At 39.4% G+C, this 27,011-nt stretch overlaps 2 protein-coding genes across 9 annotated transcripts in view; both read right to left on the bottom strand.

Annotated features, from left to right (window-relative positions):
* ABCA9 (ATP binding cassette subfamily A member 9) overlaps nt 1-14,552 on the bottom strand; it is a 111,383-nt gene extending 96,831 nt beyond the window's left edge. For 2 of the 7 annotated variants that reach the window (XR_013815065.1, XM_079798046.1), the window contains exons 1-8: nt 13,903-14,149; nt 13,397-13,689; nt 8,924-9,021; nt 7,408-7,509; nt 5,074-5,281; nt 2,752-2,916; nt 1,290-1,393; nt 357-583 (exon numbers count right to left, since the gene is read on the bottom strand). Coding sequence is in view for 6 of the 7 variants with exons in the window: in XM_079798046.1 (XP_079654172.1) it covers nt 357-583; nt 1,290-1,393; nt 2,752-2,916; nt 5,074-5,281; nt 7,408-7,509; nt 8,924-8,929 (812 nt within the window). In the remaining variant the exon portion in view is untranslated. Of the gene's footprint in view, nt 1-356; nt 584-1,289; nt 1,394-2,751; nt 2,917-5,073; nt 5,282-7,407; nt 7,510-8,923; nt 9,022-13,396; nt 13,690-13,902; nt 14,150-14,350; nt 14,399-14,509 lie in introns of those variants that run through there. The other 5 variants (XM_079798040.1, XM_079798042.1, XM_079798039.1 and 2 more) reach the window with 5 other exon arrangements.
* Nucleotides 14,553-22,375: 7,823 nt separating this feature from the next.
* The window catches only part of ABCA6 (ATP binding cassette subfamily A member 6), a 52,242-nt gene continuing 47,606 nt past the window's right edge, over nt 22,376-27,011 (bottom strand). For both annotated transcript variants that reach the window (XM_079798047.1, XM_079798048.1), the window contains 5 exons: nt 26,426-26,545; nt 26,094-26,234; nt 24,382-24,461; nt 22,862-22,917; nt 22,376-22,733 (listed from right to left, as the gene is read on the bottom strand). In XM_079798047.1, the coding sequence (XP_079654173.1) occupies nt 22,632-22,733; nt 22,862-22,917; nt 24,382-24,461; nt 26,094-26,234; nt 26,426-26,545 (499 nt within the window). In that variant the 3' untranslated portion in view covers nt 22,376-22,631. The remainder of the gene's footprint in view (nt 22,734-22,861; nt 22,918-24,381; nt 24,462-26,093; nt 26,235-26,425; nt 26,546-27,011) is intronic.

Below are 27,011 nucleotides of genomic sequence, written 5' to 3'. Positions count from 1 at the left end.
ATTTCATCAAACATTAGAAACCTCACATATGTATGTATATATGTATACACACACACACACACACACACACACACACACACACACACACCATATATGGTAACTAGTGACCAAGAGTCATCATATGTATTGGTTAGTGATTTGGGTTTCAGCAATCTATAGAATTAGACTTTCTTTAATTCATTGAAGTATGAAAAGTATCATTTACCAAGCCCATAAGTCCATCTACCTCACTTATTTATCGTACACTACTTTATGGAAGCCATCAAGTTTAAATATGATACTTTATTGGTCTAGGGAGTCCAAACAACTACCTCTGCTTATGTATGCTACGTGACAGACTGTAGCCATGTAATTACCAGAATGCTGACTCTCGAAGCCCCATCATGGTCATCAATGACTTAATGTATTGTCTTTCTTTGGCAACATTGACTGATACATAGTAGATGAACGTAGAAAAAGAAACAATGCAGAAGAAAATGAAAATATCAGTCCCAACCCCTGCTTGGGCAACAAAAGATAATATCTTCATATTTAAACCAGTGACTGACATGAGCTCTTCCATCACCGAGTGATTTGTTGTGATCTAAAGAAAGATATCAATGAACACACTGTTATTATGAAGCTAACTGTAACCTCATGCATTTCCTCTCAATGATATGAAATCATGTGCATTCCACATTTCAATGCATATGCCTATCACGATCTGTCCCCAGGTAGTTCCTGCCACCCTCCAGTTTTTGTCTTGGTTCCTTAAAACATCTTCCCACCATCTTCACTAGACAAAATTCTACTCAATCTCAAAGTCTCAGCTGAAATGTCATTTCAATTAGTAGGTCCTCTCTGATATTTCAGAGTATCTTGTTTCATTGTTTACCTAGTACACCATTTATAATCCCAGAAACTAAAGAGAATCTAAACTCTTACTATGAACCATATATCCATTTCTCTCCCCCTACTATTCAGTATCCCTGGAGAAAAGTAACTGTGTTCTCTTTATTTCCTGATCCTCAGTGCTTAGTGTAATGGTTTATATACAGTCATGCACCACAACAATACATGTTGGTCAATGACAGACTGTATATACAACAGTGGTCCCATCGTCTAGTGACACAACTATCCAAACATCATAGTGCACAGTGGCTCATGACTGCACAGTACTTGTCCAGTACATTGTACCCAATAAATGAAGTGAATAAATCAATTACATGATAAGATAGGACAATCCATAAGATAACCATCGAACAAAATTGAACTTACAATGCCATTTGTCTCTTTAACTTAATACTCACTTCTATGATAGCGGCATTAATGGCAGCTTGAAAAGCTATAAAGCCTTTCTTCCAGAACAGTGAACCTTCACAGGTGACTTTTTCATATGATGGTTGACAATGAGCTTTAGGAAAAGAAGAACACAACATAAACAGTTATGATGGGATGGGGCAATCTTGGTGATAGGAAAAATGAAGACTTCAAATGTTCCAAAATGCACTCCAAGTTCACAATAACATAATGTGTGATAGGGCTTTTTGCAAGTAAGGTTTGCAGGGTACACCCAGAGAATATGCTTTGTTCATGTGAACATCAGTTCTCAACAATTTTTCACTCAATCTTATAATTCTCTCCATTACCCAAGAATATTTTGTTGAGCCAAGACTATTCTGTGGCTTGTGCCAAAGAAGTACTAAATTTTTTAAATGTTTGGTAATCATTGAGCAAGAGCCTTTACTTGAAATTTTATTTAGGACTAACACAGGAATGCAGTCACGTGCCATATTACTATATTGGGTAAATGATGGGACACATATAATGAAGTTGAAAAATTCTTATAATCTAGGACCTGACTTCTTAGTCAGGGCACTGACCTCTTTTCCCTTAGATTGTCAAATGAAAAAATGACAACGCCAACACAACAATAGCTGCCCAGTGTGAGTGAATCAAAATGACACCTATTTTTTGTCAGTTCAGCAAAAAATATATTTCTTGGTGTGCTGCAGAATTTTAGTAGTTTATGTATACCATAAGATGAAAAGGCTTAAAATCGCTGGCCTAGAGACATCGTAGCCATTATGACATTATGCTTTTCCCAAGTGTTTGTGGTGGCACTGTTGTAAATAAACCTACTGCAACTATGTACAGTCCATAATACTTGATGATGCCAATAAATGACCATGTTACTGGTTTATGTATTTACTAACTATATGTCTTATCATTATTTTAGAGTGAACTCTTTCTACTTACATAAAAAAGTTGGCAGTAAAGCAGTATGCCAGGCTATGCCAACAGCAGCCTCATAGACTATCTCATGTTTACCGCATCTTTGGATTGCATCATTTTCTCTTGTGCTTGATTTAATCCCATATTGTTTTGCATAGTAACATGCTGTACAGGTTACAAGTCGTAGTCTATACCTTATACATACAGCCTAGGCATGTAGTAGGCTGTACCATTTAGGTTTGTGTGAGTGCGCTCTGTGATGTTTCTACGACAATGAGATCATCTCATGATGCAATTCTCACAAAGTATCCCTCTCGTTAAGCAGCGCATAATTGCAATAGCAAATATAATTTCTTAGTAAGACAATATACTTAAGAACACAGGCTTTTTTTAAAAAAAAAACAGGAATGAATCTCATTATGTTCAGAAATTAAAAGTCTGGATATGTTGTGTATACTTCTGCTCTCACATATGCTGCCTTTTGACTAATGACAACAGGAAAAAAAAAAAAAAGTACTTTTCTAATAGGAAAGTTACCTAAATGGTCTCTGTGTTCCTTCATCTTGGGAATTCTACCTCCCCAGAAAAACTTTAAATGATATGAGAAGTTATTGTTAAAGATGACTCTCACTGCATCTATAGAATAGTTTAAATCCAATGCATTCATGCTTTCCTCATCAGGCCACCCCGTGATTGTCCTTCCTGCGGGTGAAAGAGAGAAAAAGGTAAGGAATTCCTCTATGTGGTCCAAAGACAGCACACCACACACAGTCATGGTGAAGGTCTTCCTTACATTCACATCATCTCCTCACTAACTGAGAGATTCACACGTGGTGTGTGTGTAGGGGGATTCTAACACTACTCAGAAGTGCCGTGTGGCAATCGCTTCTATCACAGGTTGTGCCTTTCGAAATGAAATATAGGGTGGCCCCCCAAAAGGTATACACTTTATAGCTGATAGCTCAACTGATGTTTTCTTTTTCTTCTCAGATTTAACTCATTGGAATTAATAATTATTCAAAGTGTATATACATTTTTGGGGACACCCTGTATTTAACCAATACTTTAAAGCATGATGAATTTGGAATAGCAATACCAATGCATACATTTAAACTGATGTGCTTACAGACCTGTTTAAAGTTGAAATATATGTATTACAATTATAAATATATTCTATAATTATCATATATGGGGCCAGGCAAAAGTAGGTTTACATTTGTGAGTACACAAAACACACAGTTTATTCTTGTATTATTGATTATTAATGATTGTATCATTTTCCATACAAACAACTGTAAACCTCTTTTCATTCCACCCTGTATATTTCCATTTGACAATGGTGTCAATATGGCTAAACTTCAAAGGCAGCATAAAATTGTTCAATTTGGGTAGTGTTTTCCCAAGAGACTTTGTTTATTCTAAAATATGTAATGTAAATGAGTGCCTTTTATGGACCAAACCCAGGCCATTTAACCCACTGTCTAGAATCTGTTGAATGCAAACGCCTGTTATAATGCAACATGTTCCACTGTCCTCTGTACTTCCTGCCATCTGGCAGCTGGACCAGAGATTTAATTAGACCCAGGTCCAATCCTTAGGGCCAGGCTACAGGTGGTGGTGTATTCTTTCATTAGTGTCATAACTGCTGAGTGTCCTGCTTTTTGTGATATGAGCAGCCATTGACACTCAGTGCCCAGATCCACTAGAAATTTCAAAATGATGATGTTCTATTTCCATCATTTGTTTTTCATTTACTAGGAGAACATGTTTATAAAATAGTACTTTCCAGCATCTGTTTGGTTATCCAATAGTACAGTTCACATAGGATAAATGCTGGTATTTCCCCTTTATTTATAAATGTTCCTAACAACTGATTTCCTATCATCTTCCAAGGGCAAACATTTTTTTTCCTTTTAACATTACGATGAAAGCATGCATTTAAATATACACTGGATGAGTTTCAAATCATTGTGCTTATTCTTGTTGAAGCTTAACATATGCCAGCTTTGACCCAGGAGGGGGTCTCTTGAAGTTGACTGCTGAGTTTTTCTGACACAATCTACTTGCTCTCAAAGGTTTCCTAACTTTCTGGAAGGTCAAGATTCCTCCCCCTGTAAATTTCCTGTCCCAGATCTCTGCATCTCCTTTCTTCCCATACCAAGACTCCTATGTTTCAAGGACTCGGGAATAAGAGAATTAGATTATTCCATAATTACTTATTTGGTATATCCCACATGACATACATAACAGCCTCAGAATAACATTCTAAAACTACAGCACCAATCCAATTACTAATGGTTTTGATCATTCTCAAATTGGCCCTCTCTTTGCAGTGGTTACTGGCTCTTTCTTAAGGGGTTCTCATTCTCTTCTTGGGCCCATTAGATACCTTACAGCAAGCCTTGTGGCTGTTAGGGCTTCTTCCTTGTTCACTTATATCTGGAGGCTCAAGAAAACACCTTTGCACCTATTTTGTTGTGAATATTGTCCATGGTTTCTTGGTTTTGCTGTCTAATGTTTCTCTCAATTTTTATGCATTTCAAGGGATTAAAAAACCATGCTGTCACCATTGGTCAATCTTTACAGAATCTTCTCGGAAACATACATTTGAATAACCCTGGACTACCTCATTTTAATATGGACTATAAAAAGGAAAACCCTCTTAACATAAAATTTCCTAGGATAGGAGGCTAGTAAATACAGTAAGAAAATCTCCTTGATATCAGAAAGGAATATGCATTAATGTTGTGAATTAAATCTAGAAACTTAAACATTTAACACAGTTTATCAAAGGAATTTCAAAATGAATTTGTGTATTTTGCCAACAAGAAATTCGCCCTGAATTTCTAAAGCACATACCTTTCATAAATGGCGCTGAAGCTACTTTGTTCATGATTTCCCGGGTAGTTTTGGATTCAGGTGCAAATGCAATAACGTAATCAGAATCATTAAAATGATCTACACGTCCCAGATATATTGCCGGTATCTGAGGAAAGTTATCAGGGTAATGTATAGTGGAAGAAAACAGGTATGCAAATAACACCAGGAGCAATGAGAAAAACCATTCCTGCACATCAATGAGAGAAGATGGAGCAAATCAGTAGCTATTCAACCACAGATAGATCATTCCCAAACAAATTTAAACACTTAATTTTTTTATGTAGTTTAGATTCCATTTTTCCTCTCTTCCAGTCTTGAACTCTCCAAAATTTCTTGTCCTCTAATCTGCCCGTTTTGAAATGTGCACATCATCTATCAAGATGGAGTTGTAGCATCCATCCTATAAAATCAAAGCCCAATATGCTAAGTGTCCGGTCGTCCCTTCAACCAATCAAAGCGTAATAATGATATGCTAAGGCCACTCAACTGTTCCCTATATTGTGCACTGACCACCAGGGGGTAGACAGTCTACCGGTTGACCAGTCGCTATGACATGCACTGACCACTAGGGGGCAGACTCTCCAACTGGTAGGTTAGCTTGCTGCTGGGATCTGGCTGATCAGGACTAAGTGAGACAGGCAGAACATGCCCTGAAGCCCTCCCTCAGCCCCTCCCCAGCTGGCCAACCTCCCACATCCCTCCCTGGCTCCAATCATGCACTGGTGGGGTCCCTTGGCCTGGCCTGCACCCTCTCACAATCTGGAACTCCTCGGGGGATTTTGAAGAGCCGGTTTCAGCCTGATCCTGCAGGCCAGGCTGAAGGACCCCACTAGTGCATGTATTTGTATACCAGGTTCCAATTATAAATGAGAATCTAAGTTTATCATACTTCAGTGCAAGTTTTAAAGGCTAGATTGCTTCATGAATGGCTTAATGATTTATAATCATGTGGAAACCCGAGTGACAATGATAAAGAAATGTTAGGTGGCATGAAATAGAGAACCAGCCATCAACAGAAGCAAGGTCATATTTTTATCTTCTGCTACCTCTATGTGGAAAAAGATAGTTCCAAAATATTGCTCATAAAGACAGATTTTAAAAGTCTTTGTCTTTGCGACAATATTCTGGAATTGGAGATGCAACAGAATGCATGTGAAGTCCTGTGTTAAGAACACACTTTAATATTTAGTTTTAATTCTAAACACATGTCCCTTAAAAGACAATATTCACCATATGTTCTTATTTCAGCTATGTGTGTTGGCCTATATCTATCCTAACCTATCTAGTCAGGTAGATAAATTAACAGGTACAATGCTTATATAAATAATTAAAATGATGATAGCAAAATATCTATCTAGAGTAGCATCTAACTTTTATATTCATGTGAGCTCTACTCCATGCAGGGATTTTATAGACCTTATTCTTGCCAATTGAAGTATTCAATACATATTGGTTGAAAGAACACACACATACACACACACAATGTCTATAAGATCAAATATTAATATATCTTCCCTTAATCTATGGATATTTTATGAGTGATTTTTAATGTATTTAATATGTTTTTCTAAATTTACTGAATTTTCTACATAAAGTGCATCTAATCCTTCTTATAATTAGAAGAGCATAAATACTATCCTAATAGAAGCAAAAGTTTAAAATGCACTTTCTTTCCCCTCTTAGTTGTATATACACCCATTATTTCTTTCCAATTGACATCATCCGTATCCATAATACAACTGTTTGGAAGTGCTACACTTTGTCTTTTGAATGCTTTTTAAAAACTTCATCTGATTTCTGGATTAATTCTGGTTTAAATGTTGCCTGTTTCTTTGACTTTAACCCTGAACTTGTGTACCTATGCCTTCATGAGTTTCAAATGAGTTCAGATGCTAAAAATTGTTAACTCTGCAGTGTAAAGACGTGGCATTATTTTCATGGAGTTTCTAAATATGAATTATTTTTCAAATGCCTTAAGACATATAATAATAATATTTTTAAAGGAATCTTATCCTATGTAATAAAAGCCCAGTGACTGAACAGCAGAACGACCAGAAAAATGGGTCAACCTGTTGCTACAATGCGCACTGACCACCAGGGGGTTAAGCACTCAATGCAGGATTTCGTGTACGAATTCCATGCACTGGGCCCCTAGTTTGAAATAACAGCAAAGTCCAGAATTTAAAAAAAAGTCAGTCTGTTAGAAATAGAATCTACCTGAAACATTAAATAATGAAGACACAGTATTTGTGCTGCCTGATCAAATACTTTTTCCTCTTCTACATATGAGAACACATAGACTCTGAACCATACCAAGAAGGTTTCTCTCTTCATCCTCCATTTTTTAAGAAAATTCTTGCAGAGAAGGGCCCATGTTTGCTGACTCACGCTGATGTGCCTCTTGCTCATTCTGACCTGTTTATTTAAAAATTAGGAAGTAAATGTAAAGGTGTGAAATAGGGAACACTGTGCAATCAAGCTGAAAAGAAATATCATAACAGCTGTTTCCAAATGCTTACGTAGCAAAGAAGGGAGGTGAAAAGCTCTAAGACAGACAAAGGAATGTTCATGTGCAGTGTTGAAAGAACCACAATTTTAAAAATGATTAGACATAATTTGTATTGACTCCTCATGAAAATTAAAATTAGACAAAAATCAGAGAGTTTCAGAGAGTCAAGTTTTTTCCCCACAACCTTCCACTGTTCAGCTTTCTAATGGGGACACAGGGACTTTATGCACTGCTGGTGGGAGTATAGACTCACACAGCCATTTGAGTGATTCATTCCCTATTCCTTACTACTGCCATCAGTCAATTCAGCTGCAGGGTACAAATGCCCAGGAAATTTTCATAGGATCCCTGAAGGGGACCTTTACGAAGATGCTCTTCATAATGTACACTATGGTGGCATGGTGTTGTGAAACAAATTTTCATCAATATAGTCCATAAAGCATGTAGGGTTCAGGAGCAATGGATTGGTATCCACATATCAACATAAAGAGATCTTAAAAAAAACATAGTGCCATTTTTATAAAAGTAAGAAAATGTAGCGAGTTATATCATAACATCATTTATATTAATTAGCACTTCATGCCATATACATTTTCCATATAGTTCCAGGAATATCCAGGAACTAAAGGATGGTTATCAAGTACAATGAAAAGGTTACTATGGCAGTGGGAAGTGGAAATGGAGTTTGGGTATAAAGTGGGAGCTGTAAATTTAAGGAAATAAATAACCCAAACAAGATAAGGGCTTTGTTTGAGCCAATCATGTTGTGTGCCATGAAATCAAAAGTATGATTAACTAGGTCTTTATCCACATTTTATAAGTAAAATTCTAAAAAGTTCCATGCCAACCATTAAATGAGAAAACAACAAGGCCAACAGCAACAAAATCCAAAAGCAGGTAGATAAAAAATTTTCGTGAAATTTCAGAGAATTTCAGATTGTTCATTAAGGCTGGAACAAAGAGAGATTGGAAGTAGTTTAAACATAGGATATTGGAAAGAAAATAATATTATCTAACTTCTAATGATGGTTTATATATTCCAGGTAGTTCTAAGCATTTATAAGAATTAATTAGTGTAATCCTTACAGTAAACCTTTGGGATAGACCTTATTATTCTCCCCATTTTACAGATGAAGAAGTTAAGGCACAGAGAGGCAAAGTGACTGTCCACACACAGCTTAAGGGTGACACAACCAGGGCTTGAACCCAGAGGGTCAAGTTCTGGAGCCCTCACTCTGAACCAAGTGCCGTGCCGCGGTAGAAATTCATCTGGGAGTGTGTGGATCAGGGGTCACTTCCGTGCAAGACCAGAGAGCCTACCAGCATCCCAACTGGTGGTGAGGACCTCTAGGAGGGATCCACTCAGGTGTTTATCCACAGACTTCAGTTTGCGCAATTGTTATCGGAAGCCCCCAATGCTGGAACATAAAAAAAGGCAGATTACCCCCAAAGGCAAAGAAAATATATACTATTTTAAAAGAAAACTGTATTACAATAAACAGAAGAAAAATTTTAAATCTTCCATTTAATGACCATAATGAAATTCAAGAAGAAAGTTAAAAAGAAATTAAAAGCAATATCATACTAAAAATTCCCTAAAGTCATCAAGACCATAACATCTTCCATGATACAGAGAATTTGCAATCTTTCCAATTTTTCAAAAAAATTCAAACATATTTAAAAATAATGAGATTAATAATAACTAAAATGAGAAAAAAAGATAAGAAGTAAAGTATTTGGTGAAGTGATAGCAAAAAAAAAAAAAAAAGAAAATACAATTGCAAAAAGTATATATTATAAAAAATGCATTGTAAAAAATAAAAATGGAAATAATTTTTCAAAGTAGTGGGAAGACATGCCTATTTTCCTAAAGGCTCTTTAAGTACCAAATATAATGACAAGGAAATATAAAAAATAATATGTTTAAAATTAAAGGATAAAAGGAAGAGTCTATGAAGAATCAAGTTGACAGGATGGGAATGGAGTAGTTCAGGAGGAAGTAAACAGTTTGTAATGGAATAAAAATCAGCCCAATATCTTCGAGGAGGAATTGAAAAAGCGATTTGCTCAATTTCCCTTAGAGAAACCTACCAAAATTGACAAAACTAAAGAACACTGAAGAAAATCTATTTGCATAGATTTTGCAAAACTAGAATATGATTTAACCCCATACCATGCTTCGATTCTTACAAAATAGATGGTCCACTATTGTTGCCAGTAGAAAAGAGCACCCCAAATAATCATCAGGTCTGTGATGCATATAAACCTCAGCCTTGCACATTCAGCCATGCATATGAATGGGGAGGTGGGAGGTGGCAATAGGGATAGGGGTGAACTGATAAGGGATACATGGATTGGATAAATTTGTACTTGGAGGTCCTTGAACTGGAAATGCATCCCAGGCAATATAGGCATTTTTGCAGGCATCTATGTTGCTCTGCTGTTGTCAGTAGAAGACAATTACGCATTCCCTTTTTTATGGGTTCAACCTTGGCCTTGGGGCTAATCCACATAAGTGCCTAGACTTGCAGGAAGAGATAACTAGCTTTCAGGCTTACCACAGACCCACCATTGGGTCTGATGGTCCATTTGCAATATGTGGGCCAAGTCGTCAGCAACTCTTTATAGAGCTGCTTGCAGAGAGCATTCTAATTCTAATTCTAATTCTAATTCTAGTCTAGAACCTATATAACCACAAAAATTCAGGACCTATCTGTCTAATGGCCATTCACTGATCACTTCAAACCAAATAAAGGCAGCAGAATTCAGATATGACACTCTACCTGGTTAGCAGTGGTGGAATGTCATTATTCACATGGTCATCTTAGTGCAGCCCAAGAACCAGTAGTATATTTCCTAGAATGAGCAACATAATTGCCTTGCAGAGGGCATATCTCATTATTTTCCCAGAAGGCAGAATAACAAAAAGACTCTGAGACTTGTAGAGTGTGAACAAACACCCATGAATTATCTTAGTTGAAAAAGAAAACATAAGATCTAATCTCAGTTAACAAACCAACATTTTAAGAGGGGGAATTGGTCCAGGAAATGTTACAAGGACTGTGCTGGGAGCAGAAGGCTATTTGGCCAAGGAAACATGCGTTTTGAAGGTAGTGGCATCCTCCTTTGGTGCCATATTTAACAAGGATGGTAATCATAGGGTCGCTATTGTCTCTTCCCTTATTTTACAAATGAGGTTGCTCTTGGCTATTAGGTTCAAGGACTAAAATCCTGATCTTGCCCATGCTGCCCCCTGCTGATATTCAAGAGGCAATTCAAATGGGAAGATCACCACTGGAGGCAGCCCTGGGGGAAGGGGGCCAGTGAATGCCAGAGATAGAGCCCAATTATGCTTTACTGCTGGGAATAATGTGCTATTGCTGCCTAAGTCTGAAAGGCAAGGACTAATGGAGGAGAACTGAATAATGGTCCCGTTCGAGTCCTGGAATTTGTGACACGGCAAAGGAGAATTAAGGTGTGGAGTAAGATGGGAGTAGGTTTGCTAAGCAACTGACTTTAAATCAGGGAGGTAATCATGAGTTATCGGGGCGGGCCCAATGTCATCACAAGCGTCCTTAACCGTAAAGAAGGGGGCAGAAGAGGAGGTCAGAGAGTTGGCATGTTGTAAGGACGCAATCCACTGCTGGCGTTGAAGACGGAGGGAAAAGGGCATGAGCCAGGCAATGGGGGCAGCCGCTAAGCTGTAACAGCAAGAAAACAGATCCTCCCCTACGTCCTCCAGCAAAGAACGCAGCCCTGCCAACACCTCTATGTAGTCCAGTGTGACTCACAGCAGGTGTCTTACCTCCCCAGCTCTGAGATGATAAATCTGTCCTGTTTGACGCCATTAGGTATGTGGTCATTTGAAATAGAAAACAAGCACAGGAGCATGAAAGGAGGACTGGGCACAAGATGGGAAGAAATCCGAATGGTCTAAGGCCAGCGCACGGGACCTTGAGAACATTATGCTAAGTGAAATAAGTCAGACAGAAAACGCTAAGAACCATATGATTTCACTCATATGTGGGATATAAAACTGAAACTTAAGAACACAAACAGTATTGCGGTGGTTGCCAGGGGGAGAGGGGTGGGGGGAGGAAGGGGTCTTAATATGAGGTGGTAGAAGATTTGACTTTCGGTGGTGGGCACATGGTGCTATACACAGACTTTGTAACTTAGAAATCCACACATGGAACCTGTATGTTCATGTTGACCAATGTCACGCCAATAAAATCTATAACAATAAAAGCGTAATATGCAAATCGACCGAACCACGAACAGTGGAACGACCATCCGGATGACTATGCTATGACACCCACTGGCGCCAGGCCAGCCAAGGCGGGTGCGATGTGATTGGTTGGGGGCCCAGTCATCACCCCATGATTGCCCTGCGGAGGGAAGCCCAGGCCACAGGCCGGCGGGCTGGGGCCTCCCTCTGCAGGGGTGATCCATCACGGAGCCCTGACTGGGTGAGTGGGGCCTCCCTCTTTGGGGCGATCCATCACAGGGCTCCTGGACTGTGAGAGGGCACAGGCCGGGCTGAGGGACAGCCCCCACCGTCAGTGCATGAATTTCATGCACTGGGCCTCTGGTTTAATAATAATAATAATAAAAGAGCATGAGGACAGAAATAGTTGCTGGAGGTTCCTTCTACAATGTGCTGTTCGTGGAACACAGGAGGGCATGTGTTTATGTTTAACAATTGTCCGGGAATGAACAGAAGGATTCAGAAGCCACGGGGATGAGCTCCCAATATTACTGCACTGGAGCAGGCGGTGACAGCTGAGAGGACCCACCTGACACCAACAGCAGTTCAGATCAGGACATCACTGTCGTGGTAAACCACAGTATCAAAGGGTTAAATATATTGCTGATTCTTTCTTTCTGTGATTAGTGCATGTGCTGACAATTATTTATGAATAAAAGGATAATGGACATGATCTAAGTGTCATCATTTGGCTCTCTGTCTCTCACTGTTAACACTATCCCCCCTTCGCCGCCCCCCCCCCCCCCCCGCCTCCCCGCGCAGCACCTCCTGATGTAAATGCCAGGGAAAAAATACAACTCACCATATAGTAGCACAAAACATCTAACTAGCTTAAATTGCTCCAAAAATTGTGTGATCTAGAAAGAATAACTTGGCTATAAAAACCCAGTCACTTCCTGCCAGAATTCCTCGTATTTAGAGCATCAATGCATTGTACAACACATCAGATGGAAATTCTTATGTATTTAGCATGATCCACAAAGGTCCATAAAAACATTGCCCTGAGTTTTCTTGATGAAAATATTCTCAAGCCAGTTAACACAATTCAAAACTCTGAAAATCATGTAGCTCCTCCCTGCCCCCCAGCCCCCCCACCCCGACCCTCCACCCTCACCCCCACTCCCAACCCTGCCCCATGCTTACAAATTCTCTGGCAGTAACACTGAAAACAAACAAAAAAGAATTAAGTCTAATAACGTGGGAAGTAACTCCTACTTGCAAAGAGGGAGCAGAAAGTTACATTTCTTTCCATTTCTCCAATAGCCTATTAGCTAATATATGCCACTTGGTCCAAATATGCTTTAGTCATGGGGTAAAAATGAGAAGGGAAAAAAAAACGTCTTAGTTCTCCAACCGATTAGTTAGCATTACAATAGAAACTACTCAGATGATTTGACAAATCAAAACGAGTCATTAATAACTTACTGCACTTAATAGTTTCCACCCAAATGTTTGGCATTTCCCGTTGGAAGTCGTAGGTGGTATTTCCATAGGCAACACCACCACAGGGTTCGAGGTTCACTTACTCGCAGGAAATCTGGAATGATCGTCCAGACACGGTGCGTCCACGGGGCTCGGCAGTTCCTGGAGAAGCGCTCACATTCCTTCTGGGTCACTAGTACATCATGCTTTTAATTTCATGTTTATTGTGAAGAGTTCCGTTGTAGACTGATTTCCGAAAAGGATTGTGGTCTTAATTCAGCCGGGCTACTGCCAAGAGCTCTCTGCTCACATCACCGGGGCGACTCCTTCACTGTTTTCCATTGCTTTGTCTCCAGGCCAGTTCCTCAGCAGGGAGTGTGGAGTTGCAGATGGCTGGCTGGACAGAACAAAACATTAGGTACTATCAGACCCAAAAGGTTTTAGTCTTTCTCCATTAGCTTTTTTCATACAAGGCCCTAATGGGATTTCCACCTCCCTTCTCCCCCAGCTTCCAATCTTTTAAAGAAACATTAGAGATAGTGCAGAGCAGAGCAGAAAGAAGTAGGGGGCAAGGGGTGGGGGAGATTTTAAAAAATAGCTAGAAATATACCAATCAAGTCAGAAAGTAGCTCCAAACCTTCCTCTGAAATTTGGTTCTTCAAACCTGGACCTAGAAATATGGCAATGAAGCCAAGTGATTTCTTTTTTCAGGGTAACAAAATGAACTCATTCATGCATGAGACTGTCAAACATTAAAACACATTTCTGATTGTTTCTGTATGTCCGCTGTCTTCTGCAGAAAGTACAAAATGATCACGTTTAATAACATCACCCACATTTTATACACAGAGAATATAGTTTAGTAGCTTTGCATCCCTGCTAACCGCAGCATCTTTCTCCGAGTGCAAAATAGGAGGGACTTAGAGCCATGTCATAAAAATAAAATAAGAACTGCACTCCATACGCTGACTACTTTTGCAACAAGTCCCAGAAAACAAACTACTTCCTCTATAAGCAGCTATAGATTTTTAGTATGTCCTAGTTTCCATATTGTTTACCAATCATTTTTAACAGGTAGGAGCTGCCATTCTGCCTTTTTTTTTTTTTTTTTGCTTGCAACTCATGTAACTTGAAGAGAAGGCTGTTCCAAAGCTTCTTAGAATTCGTGAAGTTTGTCTTTAGCTGAAGAAGAAAGGAGAAAAAGCAAGGACCGCTACCTTTCTGCTCGCAGGCAGTAAGTCTAAGTTCTTCTGGGCTGCAATTACTTCCTAAGTACACAGCTGAAGGCGAAGCAAAGTGCTAGGCATGCAATTCTCAGGGCAACACTCATCTGGGTCCCCTCGTCCATGCAAATCACATGAAGTCTTCCTTACCTACTGCCCCTCAATATGTAATCTATTATGTTTACCCTTCCGTTAATTCCACGAGTTCAGAAATTGCTCAGCAAGCAGAGTAGAAGCAGGTTGAACTCATTAATGCAGGAGACTGTCAGACATTAAAAAAAAACACACAACACTCACCGTTTCTGATGGTTTCTGTATGTCTGCTGTCTTCTGTAGAAAATACAGAATGATCACATTTAATAACATTGCCCGCATTTTGTGCTTGGAGAACATAATTTAGGAAATGGTTCTCAGTAACTTTTTCCCCCCTAGAACTTGGATTCTTGGATGGAGCTTGTGTGTTCTGGACCTGGCTGGCTTCTGGACTCTATTCTTTCCCTTCAGTGTGGTACCCTCATTCTTCACATGCAACCTCTGCAGAACTGGGGCACAGCAAGCTCACCCTCATTAAACTTCATTGTCAACATTGTCTTGATCAAGTCATATGTCTTCACTCCTCTAAATAAGCTTTAGTATTAGCTTGCCAACTTAAAAAGAAGAGTCTTGCTCGGCTGGTGTGGCCGAATAAGACTTATGAACCAGGAGGTCACAGTTCAGTTCCCGGTTAGGGGTTAGGGCACATGCTGGGTTGTGGGCTCGATCCCCAGTGGGGGGCATGTAGGAGGCAGCCCATCAATGATTCTCATCATTGATGTTTCTGTTTCTCTCTCCCTATACCTTCTTCTCCGAAGTCAATAAAAAATAAAAGAAAAAAGAAAAAGGAAAAGTGTTAGGATTTCAAAAGTGGAATGGCACTTAATTTATACCCTAATGTATTACTTAGCAATCACACATGGCATTTTCTATGTGCAAAACACACTTAATCAAGATAATAATCTCATGTGGTAGGCATTATTATAATCACCCCCACTTCACAGATAAGAAAAGTGAGGCCCAGAGAGTTGAAATGATTTGCCTGAATTCACAAAACTGGTAACAGAACCTGGGTTAGAACCCAGATCATCTCCAGTCTGTGAGCTCAAGTAAATGCTACGCTGCTTCACTATTCTCCAGTGCCAGAAGCCATATAGATTTCATGTGATGGGCTTTGCATCAGGCTAAAACATTCGGCTGGGATTGAGAATAACTGTTACCGTGGGACCTGGTGCAGCCCTCAACACTGTGCAAATGAAGAAATACCTGAAGAATGAATTGGCCCAGGAGCCTGATAAAGAGACTGGTTAAATTTATTCCTAGGTGGTTTTTAAAATGTTTATTATTATTATTATTATTATTATTATTATTATTATTATTATTTCAGAGAGGAAAGGAGAGGGAGAGAGAGAGAGAAACATTAATGATGAGAATCATTGATCGGCTGCCTCCTGCACACCCAGCACTGGGGATCAAGCCTGCAACCTGGGCATGTGCTCTGAACGGGAATTGAATCATGACTTTCTGGTTCATAGGCTGAAGCTCAATCACTGAGCCACACCGGCTGGGCCCCAGGTTTTTTGTTTGTTAGTTTTTTAAGCAATTGTGAATGGGATTGTTTTCTTAGTTTCCCTTTATAATAGTTCATTGGTGTATAAAAAATGCAATTGATTTCTGGATATTTATTTTGTATCCTGATACCTTACTGAATTCATTGATCAGTTCTAGTAGTTTTTTGGTGGAATCTTCAGGGTTCTCTGTATACAGTGTCATGTCATCTGCAAATAATGGCAGTTTTACTTCTTCCTTTTCAGTTTGGATGCCTTTTATTTCTTCTTCTTGTCTGATTGCTGTAGCTAAATTTCCAGAACTGTGTTGAATAAGAGTGGTGAAAGCAGACATCCCTGTCTTGCTCCCGATCTTAAGGGGAAAGCTTATAGTTTTTGCCCACTGACTATGATGTTGGCTGTGGGTTGGTCATATGTGGCCTTTATTATGTTGAAGTATGCTCCTTCTATTGGAAGCATCCTGTTTATACAATGGAATGCTACTGGGCCGTAAAAAATAAGGAAATTGTACCCTTTGCAACAGCATGGATGGACCTGGAGAGCATTGTGCTAAGTGAAATAAGCTAGTCAGAGAAAAACAAGTACCACATGATTTCACTAATATGTGGAATTTAATGGGCAAAATAAACTAACAAGTAAAAGAGAAACAGACTTATAGATACAGAGAACAGACTGACAGCGGTCAGAGGGGAAGGGGGTTGGGGACTGGGTACAAAAGGTGAGAGATTAAGCAACCCTCACCCCAAACTCATAGATACAGATAACAGTGTGGTGATTACCAGAGGAAATGGGGGTTGGGGAAGGGAGAAGAGGGTATGGGGAGATAAATGGTGATGGAAGGAGACTTGACCTGGGGTGGTGAACGCATAATACAATATACAGATGATGTATTATAGAATTGTACGCTTGAAACTATAAAAATTCATTAACCAATGCCACCCCAATAAGTTCAATTAAAAAAAAAAAGAGTTCAGTGCCCCTGACTAGTCAGGCATTGCATGCTTTAAAAATCATTGCTTTAAAGGACACCTCCATGAATAGGAAACCCAAAACAAACCAAAACAAAAAAACCCAAGTCATCTCAAGGAATATTTGCTGGTATGTATCTTCTTTTTATATGCCTACATGAGCTGCTGGCTCCAATTAATTTTTCTCAATATAAGCATACTCCCTAGCAGTCATTATTATTAATTGTTAGTTAAAGCTTAAAAGTTTAATGTGGCTAACGTATTTTTCATAATACCTATGACAATATACACAAAACATAGAAAATAAATGTCTCCAAATGTCTCCAAATAAATTCTATAAGTAAAATGCGGCCCCTCCACCCCTTTCAATAAGGCATGATCACTGTAAACAGTGCCCGCAGAAGACAAGAAAAAGGTTTCTTCGACAACAATGTAAATTACTTTTTTTTTTTTCATCTTAAAACACCCGGTAAAGTAACATTATATTCTCAATTTTGCAGTAAACTAAGCAATGGGTCACATCTGTTACTTAAGTTAAAATAAACAGGCAATGAGAGAGAGGGAGAGAGGGAGGGAGGGAGGGAGGAAGGGAGGGAGGGAGGGAGGGAGGGAGGGAGGGGAGAGGGAGAGAGAGAGAGAGAGAGAGAGAGAGAACTCTTCATTTCCCAGAGACTTTTCTGTTCTTGCTTTTCATCCTTCCTCAGATCCATCTGCACCTCCTGGGTTTTGGCAGATACTTTCCAAAACTTTCTCTTTGTTTCTTAAAAATACAGTAAACAGATTCTACTCGGCCCTATTTGTGCCTTCTTTTATAAGGGGGAGCACGGAAAGATCCTTTGCATGATATTCATTTTTATGTGCAGTTGCACTTCTCAGATATATTTCTGGCCTGCTTCCATGGTCTGTTAATAGGACGTCACTGGAAACAGGATACGTTTCTTTTTCTTTTCACCCAGCCTGCATATCTTTCACTTACATGAGGGAAGAAGGATAACCCTAGGATAACCCATCCATTTCATCTAGTCATCTGATTTCATAGTTTCTAAGTTAAGCTTTCCTGTGGTTTTCCAGTTCTCCATTTCTACTTGGACCATGTTTTTTCTGTTCCTTTTTTAAGGTTCCCCTAGCCCTGTTCTTCTCCTCCCATCTGGAAAGTCAGAGTGAGGGCTTTCTGTTATTTCATCCTACCAGTGATCATCCTTAAATGTTGATAAACATATTTGGATGTACATTACCCTGACATTGTCAAAAACAATCAGCCTATTTTTTTTTTTTTTTTTTTTGCCTATCTTCCCTCAGGACCTGCTATATATGTGCCTCCATCATACCCCTTCCAGGTTTGGCCCTTTAGCATATTTGACCTTGAAACCTTAGGTCTGCTTTCTGCTAGCTCTGCAATGCCAGGCAAGTGCCCTATCTCGAAAGCCTGCTTCCTCACCCGTAAGATACAGTCTCCAACAGGGTCATTTAGGATTTTAAATGTAGGACTTAGGGATAGGGTAGGGATTAAAGAAAAAACACATGCTAAGTATTTATCACAGTACCTAATGTTGAGTGAGCACTCAATAAATCCTAGTGATCAGACCCTCCAGAGCCTTGCCAAGCTTGGAAATTATAGGTGTTTTAATTACTAATCTGTTTTTAAAAATCCTACCTCCTTGATTACCTAACATGCATTTTTTAAATTACTTGTGATGTAAGCATATTTTAATATAATTTTTGGCCATTTGTAAATTATCTGAGAAAAAACTGTCCGATTTTCCCAGTTCTGTTACTTTGTCATTCGGATTTTTGGTTTTTGTTTTTGACCCTGGCTGAAATGTCTTAAATCATTCACTTTAAAAATAATATGTTAACACCCGGCCAGTGTGGCTCAGTGGTTGAGCGTTGACCTATGAACCAGGAGATCACGATTCAATTCCTGGTCAGGGTACATGCCTGGCTTTGCAGGCTCAATCCCCAGTAGGGGATGTACAGAAGGCAGCCGATCAATGATTCTCATCATTGATGTTTTTCTCTCTCTCTTCACTCCCTTTCTTTCTGAAATCAATAACAATATATTAAAAAATAATGTTACCATATGATTTTACTTATATGTGGAATCTAATGAACAAAATAGACTGATGAACAAGATAGGTCCAGACCCATAGATAGATGGAACAGACTGATAGATCTCAGAGGGGAAGGGGCTGTGAGGGACTGGAAGAGATTAGTCAAAGAACATACATGCATATATGTATAGCCCATGGTAAAGACAATAATGTGGTGAAAGCTGGGGGAATAAGGGGTTAATGGAGGGGGTAACGGGGATGATAGGGGACATCTGTAACAGTGTCAACAACAAAAGAAATAATTACATGTTACTGCCTCTTCACATCTAGTTTTGCTGAGAATGCTTACATATCATTGAACCCCATTAATTTCAGCTACTGTCTTTCTCCCATTAGGCTATTTTAGGATGTTCTCTTCAACCACAAGTGTATGAAATGTGGTGACAATGTGCTCAGGTATAGCTTTTGTTTTTGTCTTTTCCCCTTTGTCCTGCATGGCACTTTGTGGTCACTTGTAATTCAAGAACCCGTGTCTTAATTTTTTTTCTAAGTTCTGGGAAATTTTCAGCTAATACTTTGGTCGAATATTACCTTCATTTTTTTTTTCTTTTTAGTCTTTCTATTCTTTTCCCCTGGAAGTTAATTAGGTATTTACCATCTATAGTCCTTGTGTTATCTTTTGCCTATGTACCATCTTAAAATTAGAAAGCCATCCATGTGCACACCACATGGAAACAATCCTTCCAACATGTAATGTTGATTATGTCTCTCTCATAGCTACCTCCACAGTTTTCTGGTTTCTCTGCAGAAAAATATAAGACTTTTGACTATCTGATCCCTGCTTCTCTCTCCAGACTTCCCTTGCCTGAGCCTTTCCTCCAACTCCAGCCATCTATATATATTTAAATATATTTTTATTGATTTCAGAGAGGGAGAGATAGAAACATCAATGATGAGACTCATTGATTGGCTGCCTCCTACACACCCCACACTAGGGATTGTGCCCTGACTGGGAATTGAACCATGACTTCTTTGAGCCACACCAGCTGGGCATGATCACTCATTTTAAATGAATGCACCATGCTCTCATTTACCTCTATTTGCTCTCCTGGAATGAGCCCCTCCTTCTCAACTGGCTTTCTCATGACTCCATCTATCTGCCTAATTTTTACTTGTCCTGCAGGTCTTGGCTATGACCTCTTCTCCCCAGTGAGCCTTCCTGGCCTGCCTTGCTCATGGGTTGGACGCCTCCCAGGGTCTCCTGTAGCACACCAAAGTCACTGCTGTTGTAGTATGTACCTCACCCCATTTTAAACTAATGACCATCTCTCTCCAACTACGGACTGGAAACTGCTGAGGGGCCGCTACAGAATCTTCATTGCTATAGCATCACAGAGTCTGGGACCTAAAAGTTGCTCAATACCTATATTTTGATTATTTTGATTTTTAAACGTTGAATGTGAGGCAGGGAAGCAAACTAAACCAAACTAAACTATCACTTACTGTTTTTGGAAGCCTGGTTCTGAAAGAAAGATCTTGGTTGGGTAGTAGCCAAAATGAGTTGTTCTGATCAAGAGTACATTTTTTTTAAAAAAATGTGTTTTTTAGAAGAGGAAGGAAAAGGGAAATAACAAAAACAGGAGAAATTAAGTAACAGATGGAACATTACTTTTTTTTTTTTTTTGCAGGGGGGGAAGGGGAGATAAGCAGGGAGTGGATCAGAACCAATACGAGAGGTCAGCCTGAAAAAGGAGAAGGAGAGGACCTTCGTTACAAGAAAAAAAGGGAGGTGAAAGTGAGAACTGAGAGAATTTTTAAATATGACAAAGTGAAGTGAAGATTTCACCCCTGAGTATTACGCTCAGTGAAATGACAGAGAAAGACAAATACCATATGATTTCACTTTTATGTGGAATCTAAAGAACAAAATAAGTGAACAAAACTGAAACAGACTTACAGACACAGAGAGCAGGCTGATGGTTGCCGGAGCGGAGGGAGCTTGGGGGACTGGGTGAAGGAGGTGAAGGGATTGAGAAGTACAGATTGGTAGTTACAAAAAACACAGGGCTGTCAAGTACAGCACAGGGAATACAGTCAATAATGTTGTAATAACTGTATGGTGTCAGGTGGATACTGGAAATACCAAGGGGAACACTTTGTAAAGTATATGAGTGTCTAACCACTGCACTGCACACTTAAAACCAATACAAAATAATATTGAATGTAAACCATAATTGAAAAGAAAGAAGAAAAAAGAACAGCAAAGATTTCCATAAATATTACAAAGATTTATGGTAAGTTACCATCTATGCTACACCAAGAGTTTCCCACTATCATAAAATAAACCAATAATTATACTTTTAAAAAATGTACTTCACCCCGGAGAGTTGAGACATTTTTCTGCCAAGTAGGAAGCAAATTCTAAGAACAGACCAACAGATGTGCCTGGCAACTGAGGACAGTGTTCGGAGTCTTGAAATAGCCATCAGGGGAAAGTCTGCCTTACACACGTGAGGACTCTCAAATCCTGCTGACAGCCCCACCTAGGTAGGTAGTTCTTAAAACAAAAGGAAAATTTGTGACATTCTCCCCTGAACAAATGGCTCACAATAACATCTGATCAACTTTAGGACAAAAATGACATTGAACAAAACGATGTTAATGGAGAACCATGAAAAGCAGGCAAAAAAAAAATATTATGTAAAACCAACACAATTTTTTTTAAATTGGGAGTACAACAGGTGTGTGTGTGTGTGTGTGTGTGTGTGTGTGTGTGTGTGTGGTGTACACACTTGTGCATACACTTATATAGGATAAAAATCATTTTAAAGTAATAGTATATACACAAAAAACTGCTGATGAGGTGAAGAGGGAAATCAGCACTCACACAATCATAATACACTCAACCATTTCAAAATCGCAACCAATGCTGCGGTGATTCCCATTTTCAACAGGTAGGTTTGAACTGCTTTTCCAATGCAGGTGCTTGTTCCTTTGTGAGCTGAGGGGCTCCTAACCCTGTGGATTTCAAAACAATTCCTGAAAAGGTTTCAGAGGAAGCTTCTTGGGTCGTCCGTGGGTATTAAAGCAAACTCAGAACCCGGATGTATCATAACCTGGTGTGCAGCAATCACGGCGCCTCTAGCTGTGGATTACATCCCTCACATAGTTCAGCAAGATAACTTTTTAGTGAATGTCATATTTCAAAAAAGTCACGCTTCAAAAAATCCCAAGTTTGTAGCTTTATTTATTCAAAACCCAGTGCCTGGTCCTTCAGATAACTTCATTAACACTTTGTATTGCTTTTATTGCCAATTTTCTATTGTCCCTAAATTTGAGGGGAAGAATAATTTTACAATGTATTCATTTATTAACTAGATGTACAAAGTGTACCTAATATCGATGTTGACAATTTTTAAAAATTACATAAAATGCAAATTATCTCATATAACAGAAGCTTATAGGACACCAGCAAGGCATGACCGGGCTTCGGGTTTCATGGGTCGTCTGAGTGAGAGATGAGTTTCCATCTCATGGTTGTATCAACCTCTTCATCAAAATTTCCCACCTTCTGCTCCTTAGAAAGCTCTACCAATATCTAAATAAGAAACAAACAAGAAGAAAAAAGAATTATCAAGTCGTTGACTATCTTACAGACAGGAACAATGTGTGTTACTGTCACGTGCAATTTACAAAGACCACACAAAATTGTCAAAGTTGGCTCACCTTTTCCAACGTGCACTGAGAGAGGCTGTATTCCTCCAGGTTAAAATTATGTTTCACTGGGGGGAAAAAAGACTAGCAGTAGACGCTTATAACTTACTACCAATAATTTTTTTAAAGTCACATGAAATAAAAATGCAAACCATTCATATAAATGGACTATAGAGCTGAACAAACAAATGCTTGGTGAGAGAAAGAAATAATGAAAAGTCAGAATACAAATACACATTGAATAAATCTTGATATTAGAATTTTCTCATATTACACATTGCATAATTGACTGATAGACTCTTACACGTGGGGAAGATTTCAATCCCATTCCATTCCCTTTAAGAGGACCCACTACTCTGGTGGAACTGTGTGCTTCAACTCTCTGCTGGGCATCCCCAAAAGGAAATCTGCATGAGAGTGGTCACCAGATTTACATATTCATGTGTTTACAGTTCGCCATTTATACACTGAAAACCTTCCATGAGTGGGAGCCACCCTTAGGTGCCAGGGATAGAGCTGTAAATGAAACAGGTAAAACAAAAACTCCTGCCTTTGTGTAGTATGCATTCTAGTGGGAGGAATATGGGCATTAGGTAAATAAGCAATATATAATAAACATATTAATTTACATAAGTATAATAAAGTAAATGATAGCTACTATTGAGAAAAGATAAATCAAGTGAAATAAATAGGAAATGGAGGGCACTCTTTATAGATAGCTAGGAAGAGCCACAATAACAAGATCATAACTGAGCAGGAACCTGAAAGAAGTGAGGAAGCAGCTTGGAAATTTAGGAAGCAGAATTCCAGAAAGCAGGATTAGCAAGTGCACAGTCCCGAGGCAGGAAGTCAGGGTGTCTAGAGTGGGAGGAGCAAACCAGAGGTTTATATCATGTCAAGCACTGTTGGTGAGCCAGGCACTGTTCTAAGCTCTTCACAAATGAGCTCATTTAATCCTCCCAACAACCCTGCCATGTGGCACTGATGCTATCTCCCCCATTTTAGAGATGAGCCATCCAGATGCGGGGATTAAGCAACTTTGTCCAGTGTCTCCTAGCTCGTAAGCAGACACAGGGAAGTTTCCTGTTGCCTTTATTTTATGAGTGAAATATAAAGCAAGGACATCAACTGCACGAGAAGAGCAGGAAGGAGACAGGTATGCAAGGGGAGGGGGAATGAAGTAAGAATTCAGGACACTTGGTATGAATGGACTGTGTACATGTAAACAAAGCAGACAGGACTAAAGGGCTTTTTGAGTTTAATGTTATGAATTCACATTAAACCAACCAAGCACAACTGTGTGTTTTCTGCAGCTTCCATCTGTACTGGAAATTAACCTCTTTCCAGAGGCTTGGGTTAACCAAAACTGGGGTTAAATCACCAACCATTATGTACCATTAGGATTCTTAAGATCATACATATCCTACAGGACCTGTTTTTTTAAATGTATTACATAATTATCTCCTATTAAATTACTATCCAAGCCTGAATTAATTCTTCAAAAGTTTTCTTGTAAAAATGGTCACTCTTACCTGCTTCTAATTTGTAGAAGGCCTGAGATAGAGGGTAAACATCCGCCACGGGCAGTTTATAGGCCAAGAAGGTGGAATATCTGGAAATAGGAAAATGTCATATTTGACTTTGAGTTTCAAGGAGAAAAAAAATGACCATCAAAATAAATATTGATATTATCAGCAATTTCCTTTTTGAAATATAAACAATGCAAATTAGACCTGGCCAGCTGGCTCAGTAGGTTAGAGTGTCATCCTGTGCACCAAAAGGTTTTGGGTTCAATTCCCAGTCAGGGCACATTACCTAGTTTGGGGGTTCAATCCCTGGTTGGGGGTTCAATCCCTGGTTAGGGCACTTACAGAAGGTAACCAATGGATGTTTCTCTCTCACACTGATGTTTCTCTCTCTCCTTCTCCCTTTTTCTAAAACTCAATAAACATATCCTTGGGTAAAGATTAAAAAAGTAATAATGCAAACCAATGTAGTTCACATATGAAATAAATAATATAAGTTATCAATGGACATTTCTTAAAATGAGTTTGGTAGTTGGCTGTTGGAGATAATTCTCCTAGAAATAATCCAGCATAATTATACTTATTCTCAGTTTATACAAACCTTTTTCTTGTTGAACATCGCTATTCTGAACTAATCCTTTTGGTAAATTCAAATTAGGCTGGAATCAATCTCAACTCAATATTTCATCCTTGTCACCAGAAATCTAAGAGAGATATGAGGTTGGGAAAGAGGGGCATAATAGTGGATGGGGTTCAAAAGGTTTTAACTAAAAACGTCCCTGACCTCTGAGGAAAGAAGAGCCGGGACTGATGTTTGGCATCTTGCTTCCACATGCTACTTCTGGCAGTGTGACCTCATGCCTCATCCTCAGCTCCTTCCTTAACGGAAGTCTGGTGCTCCCAGGTAGCTCCAAAGCTGCCCAGACTTCCAGGACTGGCCCTCTTCATCCCAGACGCTGCCCTTCTAGCCTTACCCTTCGTGATCTTCCCACCTACATCAAAACTTCTCAGGTTTGTAACACCGAAGGTCTAGGAATAGGACTGTTACATGCCCAGCCATAGACCTCAGATAGTGCCATTATATTTACACTGTGCTAAAATGGAAACAGCAGTTATGTTCTGCTTCTCTGGGGTGATTATCTCTCCAAAAAATTTCAAATTCAGTTCCTGCTCCATTTCCTTGCCCGACTCCCCACCTATAAAACACACACACACACACACACACACACACACACACACACACCTATTCCCCATTTTGAGTCATGAAAACTTCATTAATGGAAAACTCTTTGATTATCTCAGTTGCTATTTGTTCCGTATGAAAGGAACTTACCCTAAATAGTTACATCTTTTAAATTATAAATATTAACATCTTTTGAATATTTACAGGGAGGCCCAAGGAGGATGCCATGGGCCTGACTGTGGCCCTGTGTGGGTTTTAATAATCAGAAATCCCCCCAATTTTTCCAAGTCTTCCGCCAGAGCTGGGGATCAGCTCTGGATGGCAGAGGAGACCCACGAAGGCTGTCCCCAGGCTTCCCTGGGGCATACAGCTACCTGGGTAGCTCCCAAATTTCATAATCTGTAAGACTCAACAAGCACATTTTTGAGGCCCCAACTTTCATTATAAAGTCACCCTGAAGTTCTCTCAGAGCAGAAAAGGAACCACGGAATGGGTAAAAACAACAGGTTTCTCCATGATCAGAAGCTCCATTCACCTTTCCTGCAGGGCAGCCTGTGGGAAAAGCTTCAGAATCTCAGTGTGGACCAAAGTCACTTGAGAAGCTTCCTGCACTTTTAGTTCTAGAATGTAATCCTTGCCAAGTTTGCTTTTCAGGTGTTGGATGGAGCCAATGCATCTATGAACAAGAAGGAAAACATGTTGGAATGAATATTGGCTCTGAAATTTTTTACATCATTCCTAAATTTCAAATATAAGGGAAAGGGCATCACTGAGGGAGCTGAAAAGAAGAACTCTATCTGGTGATTGTCCCTTTTCATAGGGAATCTCGTTTTGGGGGTCAAGTGAAGGCAGTGGAAAGACACCCACCTCAGCCTTCCAGACACCATGATGGCGATGCGGTCACAAAGGGTCTCGGCCTCCGCCAGGTTTTGGGTGGTCAGGAGGGCCCCCTTCTCTGTGTTTTTAATGGTTGACTGAATCATTTGCCTGAAGTAAACCAATAAAATCAACACCATTAAAAAAAAGAGCATGAGATGAGGGGGGAGGGGGAAATGAGATTAAGGGAAAATTTTATAGGCAAAATACAGTTTATGAATCATATTTAGATCCTAATTAAAAAAAAAACACACAAAACAAAACAGAAAAAATGTGACTACTGATTAGGTTTTATAGCATAAAGAAAAGTTTTTAAATATTTTTATTATTAAATTATTTATTACCATTTAGGAGTGATTCTTGTTAAGTTAAAGAAAAATTCCAGCCCATCTGGCGTGGCTCAGTGGTTGAGCATTGACTTATGAACCAGGAGGTCACAGTTCAATTCCCAGTCAGGGAACATACCCAGGTTGCGGGCTCGATCCCCAGTAGGGGGCATGCAGAAAGCAGCTGATCAATGATTCTCTCTCATCATTGATGTTTCTATCTCTCTCTCCCTCTTCCTTCCTCTCTGTAA

The sequence above is a fragment of the Cnephaeus nilssonii genome (genome assembly GCF_951640355.1).
Source record: "Cnephaeus nilssonii genome assembly, chromosome: 19".
Classification (NCBI taxonomy): domain Eukaryota; kingdom Metazoa; phylum Chordata; class Mammalia; order Chiroptera; family Vespertilionidae; genus Cnephaeus; species Cnephaeus nilssonii.
This window is presented reverse-complemented; position numbering and strand designations above follow the sequence as displayed.